At 51.0% G+C, this 6,250-nt stretch overlaps 1 protein-coding gene across 1 annotated transcript; it reads left to right on the forward strand.

The window, feature by feature from the left end:
- Positions 1 to 1,889: 1,889 nt before the first annotated feature.
- Positions 1,890 to 5,696, forward strand: VFPPC_07304 (C6 finger domain-containing protein; the record flags this gene model as incomplete). The annotated part of the gene is made up of 5 exons (XM_018286186.1): positions 1,890 to 2,672; positions 2,780 to 2,889; positions 2,979 to 4,508; positions 4,573 to 5,325; positions 5,402 to 5,696. 5 exons carry the CDS (start codon positions 1,890 to 1,892, stop codon positions 5,694 to 5,696), a joined length of 3,471 nt encoding a protein of 1,156 aa, XP_018139707.1.
- Between the last annotated feature and the right edge of the window lie 554 nt (positions 5,697 to 6,250).

Below are 6,250 nucleotides of genomic sequence, written 5' to 3' on the forward strand. Positions count from 1 at the left end.
AGAAACCATGTCCGGCAAAGCGTCTAGGCCCATCAGCCGGGGAAGGGGGCGTGGTGGACAGACATGTCATCGTCATCTCCAGCTCATCAGCTGGCTCACCCCCCCTTGGGTCCCCCTGTCGAGGCAGTATTGAGACTGCTCCATCCACGCCGCCCCCGTGGGCTGTGATTGAAAGCTGTTCAAGCCTTTGCTGGACCCCTGGTCAAACTAGCTTGGGTTGATGATATGAAAACAAGCTGGGGTGCCTAGGGTCCTCCGTTCTGTTCTGTCCAAATGGTTGAGTGGCTGCTCATTTTCCCACGCAGGGTCGATACGACAAGGGAAGAGGGAGAAAGAGAAAAAAAAAAAATCGAAATAAATCCAGAAAGAGACAATTTGGGCGAGCTGAACTGGCTGGCGACAAGTACCACCCATCTTCCAGGCTGGCAGAAGAATTCATCTGTCATCCTTTATTTTTTTTTTCTTTGTTTTGTTTCCCTCTCTATTTTTCTTCTGGAGGCAGCATCAAGACGTTTCTGGCTGGCCAAATTTGCCCTTGGTCTTGGATCGTCAAACCAGGAAGTCCCTTGCAAGTCCTTGGGCGACACTTTGAACCTTTGCCAGCCACTCGCTTGGGCGATACCTGGGGTTCTAGCCTGGCCACACCTCACTCCGTACAAGTACCCGACGAAACGCATCTTACTCACGCCGCACACCGTCCCCCGTTCGTCCAGTTGCCTTTGTGGTGCAACAGATCCCCGTACGTGAGCTTGGGTAGCACAGTAGGGAACACAAGTAGTACTTGCTGCTCGGTGCCTTTGTGCTCATCTGGCGTCTGGAGTCTCGGATGCTAGGCTGGGGGATTCAGGTATTATCCCAGTATCCTACCTACCCGCACGAGCACAACGTGCTGTACGTCCCACTCATCATCAGAGCAAAATACAAGATTAGTGTACAAAGTACCGACCGAGCCAAGGTCCAGCCCAAAAGCAAGGTCGAGTGGTACCAGACTGCACTGGACAGCACATGAGCATTTCGCGGTGGACCAACCGTTAGAGCAGCTTCAAACGCAGAAGGCAAGACGCGGAGACACAGACACAGACACAGACCAGACGAGACCAGACGAGACCAGACCACAGACCAAAAGACCACACAGACCAGACCGCAGACCGCAGACCCAGGCCACACGGATCACAGACAGCAGACCACAGACGCAGACCGCAGACGCAGACTGCAGACTGCAGGTCTTTGGCCACAGACATCTCTCCAGGCCCCACTTCCATCTAACTTCGACTTTCGCGCTTCCTCTTCTTGGATAGCTCCAACTACTTGTGTTCGGCATCCAACCGTCTCTGCCCAACTGCTGGGTCAAAGTTGCCTTGCCGCGTCTCGGGATCAGCCCAGGGTTAGTATCTTTTGTCTGCGCCAAATTCTTTTCTTCTGTCTCCGCAACCTCAGTGGCCATTGAAAAAAAAGATACTTGCCTGGACTGGGAATCGGTTGGTTCATGTCATCATAGCTTGGCCAACCAAGTGAGGCTCGTACACACGAAAGCGCACACTCATGCTCTCGCGCTCTCTCATACACCTTCGCACACCACTCACGTACACACTATTCAACCAGCTTCCTTCGTACACACACCCCATGCCAGCCATTGTTCCTTGACTTCGGAATGTTGAGGACCCAGTAGCAATCGACAGACTGACTCTACTTGAGCTTCTGAGCCTCATTTCCCGACCTTCGTTGTTCCCCTGGTGCTGTTGCTGCTGCTTGGTGCTGGTTCCCGTTTTTTTGCTGTTTCGCCTTCAGCCAGCCAGCCCATGGAAACCGACCCTCTCTGGTCCCTGCCTCACCATTTGCTTCGATGCTAATGTGTCTGTGTTCCGTGGCTGTACTTTGCACGCACAAGCATGGATCCGGGACCAAACGGCAAACGTCCTCGCCTTGGGTCGTGGTCTACCTCGTCTCCAACTCCAACTTCTCTTCCTCATCCTCATAGTTCAACAACCCCACGGACAGCTCCTCCTCCTCCTCCTCCTCCCCCTCCAGTCTCTCACTCGCATCATCACCCAGGCTCAGCTTCATATCAGCAGCAGTATCCGCCCCGAGCAAACGACCTTGGATCCGGGCCACCAGCTCCAGTTGTTATACATGGTCATGCGCAACCTCAACATCCGGATCTTGACCGGCGACATCTTGACCAGGAAACTCTTGCTCCGATGCAAGATCACTTTCGCCAACCAGGTCCTCCTCCCCAGCCACAGGGTCATCACCACCCAAATCAACCGCCGTCACCAGCACATCCTTCCCCATATCTCCAATACCCTCCAAGGGACTCTGTCATAAAGCGAGAGTCTGGCGACGACCCGAGACGGTCAAATTCCGCTGGAGGACATGCGCCGGATTCTCTACCTCATACACCACACCCTGTGTCGGCCTCTCATCCTCCTCCACCTCATCAACCGGCGGTAGCATATCCGCCAGACGGACAACCACGGCACATGGGATACGAAAATGGGCCGTCGATGCCTCCCACACCGGGAGTGTATCGTCCTACTAGCTATCCACCACCAACACCGACACACCAACCTTCGTATGAATCCCACGGCAACTACACCCCGGCAGCAGAGCCCTTTTACGGTGTATACACTTCGTCGGCGGCGGCAAAGAAGAAGAATACGAGAGCATCGCAGGTAACAGGTTTCCCTCCGCCAAGCTTTGAAGAAAAGTTCTGGTGCAAAGTGTTTTGCCGTTTGTTTTGGGCTCGTGAGTATGGATACTAACTTTTGGTCTCTTGTAGGCATGTGATCAATGCCGGCAACTCAAGGCTAAATGCGACGAAACAAAGCCGTGCAAAACTTGCCGTGATAAGGGCACAGAGTGTCGATACCGCGATCCAGTACCCAAAGCGTACGTCTTGCCAAACGCAGAAAGAGTGACAATCTCGAGAGAATGGTTAAAAAATAAAACATGAAATGAATGCTAACAGAAACCGTCAGGACCGACAAAGCTCAAGCTGATATTCTCGAAGGCATTACCATGGTCTCGCATAGTATCAATAGCTTAATGGAGCAGGTGGGACGTATGGACAATAAGCTTGGACGTCTGGACAGTAGGGTGGCTAAACTGGAATCCTCGGTGGGGAGCCATCCGAATAGTAACTACGTCAAGATGGATCCTGTCGCGGAAGAAGAGCTCAAAACGCTGCCTCGAAGTCCCTTTGAAGGCGAGAGCGAGACTACACCGCATTACTACAACGACACTCCTCGTGATCTATTGGGTCCAGCTACCGAGCGCGTGGCCATGCGCCTCATGGCAGAAGATGAGTTAGAGGCAGAACCAGGTCCTCCAGTGCCTCCAGGCGAGCCTGCGATTCCAATCAACCATACCACACTTGCCGGCTTGCTTCTTGACTGGCCGATTATCAAGGATATTGTCAAGCCGCATTTGGACACTGAAGGCATTCGACACATCAGTGAATATCCTATTAGCCACGAACAAAACCGAGGTGTTCTTATTGTGTATGGACGCGGAGAAGACTCTCATCCGTCTCGACATGTGCGGGAAATTCCGGACCACGGCCAACTTGATATGGTTGACGACTCCTCTGACACAGCATCTCCATCTCCCGCTGCCGACTGGGGACATCTGGGTGGACTAAGCCCTGCAGATCAAGTGGTTGAGTACAAAGGTGGTGTTTTGGCCAGCGATGGAAACCCCGATTTCTCGGAAAATAAAGTATGGGACTATGTCCAAAGCTTTGAAAGAAATATTTTGAACATGCATCCAATTATTCAGCCCAAGGTCCTTCACGAATGGGTGCGGCACTTTCTGGATACCTTGCCGCCTATGTCAACGCACTCGAAACCCCACAAACTACCCAAGGGAGCTTCTTCCTTTGCCGTAGGTGGAATGGCTACAAATATGGTGACGGAGACTACCGGTTCAAAGCGCAAAAGGTCACCGGGACCAGATGGAATGGAGGTCCCATCGACGCCTGGAGGGGGGAGGTCGGGACGACCAGAAAGATCTATACACAATGCTCTAATACTCACAATACTGGCCCTGGGGAAAATTTGTCTGCACAGAGACCGAGTCTACGATGCGGTTCACCACCTCGAGCCTTTACCTCACGGTAGTCCCATGGCCAAAAATGGAATTCCGCCTTCTCCGAGCCAGGGTTCACCGCCAAGCACGTCCTCTCACTCCTACTCCTCAGGCGGACCGGCGGCATCACCAAAAGAAACAGAGCGAGGGTTTCAGAGTAGACGGTCATCAATTCACGGAGGAAGCGCTGGAATCAACAGATCCGGATTGGGGCTGAAGAAGAATTATCAGGCAATCCCTGGGCTAGAATACTTTGCCTTTGCCACAGATATTCTCGGGAACCATGCCGGCGCCTATAAAAATATGAAGAACATCTATGCTCTGATATTCGCCGGGCTTTACCATGGGCAGCTTGCTCGACCAATGGAGAGCTTCGCGTTTATTCACCAAGCTAGCCACAAATTGCAGGTCATTATGAGACCGTGAGTTCGACCGTGGATCTCCATCGTGAATATTATTTTGGTTTTCATACTAATTCATATATAGGAGCTTGGATAAGCTTCGCCGTATCAAGACGGAGGAAATGGTAATGATACGAGACGCCAAATATAACCAGCTAGCCTTGACGTTTTGGTCCTGTCTGCAGCTCGAAAGCGATCTTATTGCAGAACTTCAGCTTCCACCCTCTGGGTTACTCACATACGAAGAAAACATGCCGCATCCAAACATGAGCCTGCTGGAAGGGTTTGATCAGAGAGTCCTCGATAGCTATTTGGCACAGCTTTATCTTCGAAAGCATCTTAATAGCATCCACCGCATGTTTTACGCCCCCGACAAGAACAAGAACAAGGACGATTCAGAACCAAAAGAGTTCGACCCCAAGTTCAATAACGTTGGATTGGTTGCAGATGCCGTGTCAAGCATGGAGTGGGTTGCACAAAGTTTTGCCTTCAAGGAGGATGATCCTCCAGCAGAAGAAATTCTCGCTGCACGACTGCGAGCCAAATATTGGGGCGCACAAGTAATTACTTACCGCCCGTTTATCCGACAAATCCTGATTTGGTCGGACAAGATGCAGAACCATCCATCCAGCCCGCACATGCATCCAGTGTCCGAGTTTCGACAAGGCATTTTGGCACCTGTCATCGATCCATCTGCGAAGTCTCGGCAGGATATCCAGCCGATGGTGATTGAATATGCGAAACGAGGCATCAAGGCCTTGATTGAGAGCACTAGAGCGTTCCACAGTCTGGGATCGGAACGGCCAATCATTACAAATGTTTTTGGAACAGCCCATGCGTAAGTTGACTATTTTTGCATATCAGATGATGAGATTGAAAATGATGAAGTTACGTACTAACAGATGGCCATACAGTCAATGGGGAAATCTCTTGGTCTTGTCCGCATGTTTCAAAGATGAGGTGCTCTCATCAGAGATTGACGCCGGCCTTCTCATGACACTTTTCACCAGAACCATTCAGTTCCTGCGACAGTCAAGTACGGCAACAGGGTCTCTGAGAACCGACATGCATATATTGGAAGGGATCCAGCGAGATTTATTCACCTCAGGTGGCGATGCGAAAATGTCGAGGAGTTTCTCGAGCAGCGCAAGTTTACCAACACCGAAACTTCCAATGGCTGCTCCCCCACCGATACCGAATCCTAATTGATCCGCCACTGGCGAATATATTCTGCTTGGTTTATTAGCGAGATTTAAATACTTCGCTGAGCTGCCGCTACGCCTCGCCTCCCCTCGTTTTTGCCGTATTATCTAAATACAAAGAAAAAGGCTTGGTCGGTCGTTCTTGTCGGTAATTTGGCAAAGTACATGTTGCATGCTCGGTCAGATGGGCGGCCATGTGGCAGTCTATGTTAGTTTCCTTGGTGTCTTGTCGATCGTCTCTTATCGGAACATTGGGACTTGGTCTCATTTTATACTTTGGGCGGCGCATTGCAGAACGGAACAGCTTCTACAAATCGAGGTGCGAACTTGATGGCTCGAAAGGCAACATGCAAGATAAAAAAAGATGGTGGGCATGTTTGAGCAATACTGGCAAGCATGCAAATGCTTATGGATCACTGGTTGGAGCCAAGGAAGGACTTGCTGCGTTCTTTTCTTTGTTCTTATATTTTTGTCTGGGTTGGACTCGATTTACATGCTATATACAACTTGCATCATGGCCCATATTTTTGATCATGGGCGTGCATTTCTGGCGAAGGTTCG

This window comes from Pochonia chlamydosporia, chromosome 7 (genome assembly GCF_001653235.2).
Source record: "Pochonia chlamydosporia 170 chromosome 7, whole genome shotgun sequence".
Taxonomy (NCBI): Eukaryota; Fungi; Ascomycota; class Sordariomycetes; order Hypocreales; family Clavicipitaceae; genus Pochonia; species Pochonia chlamydosporia.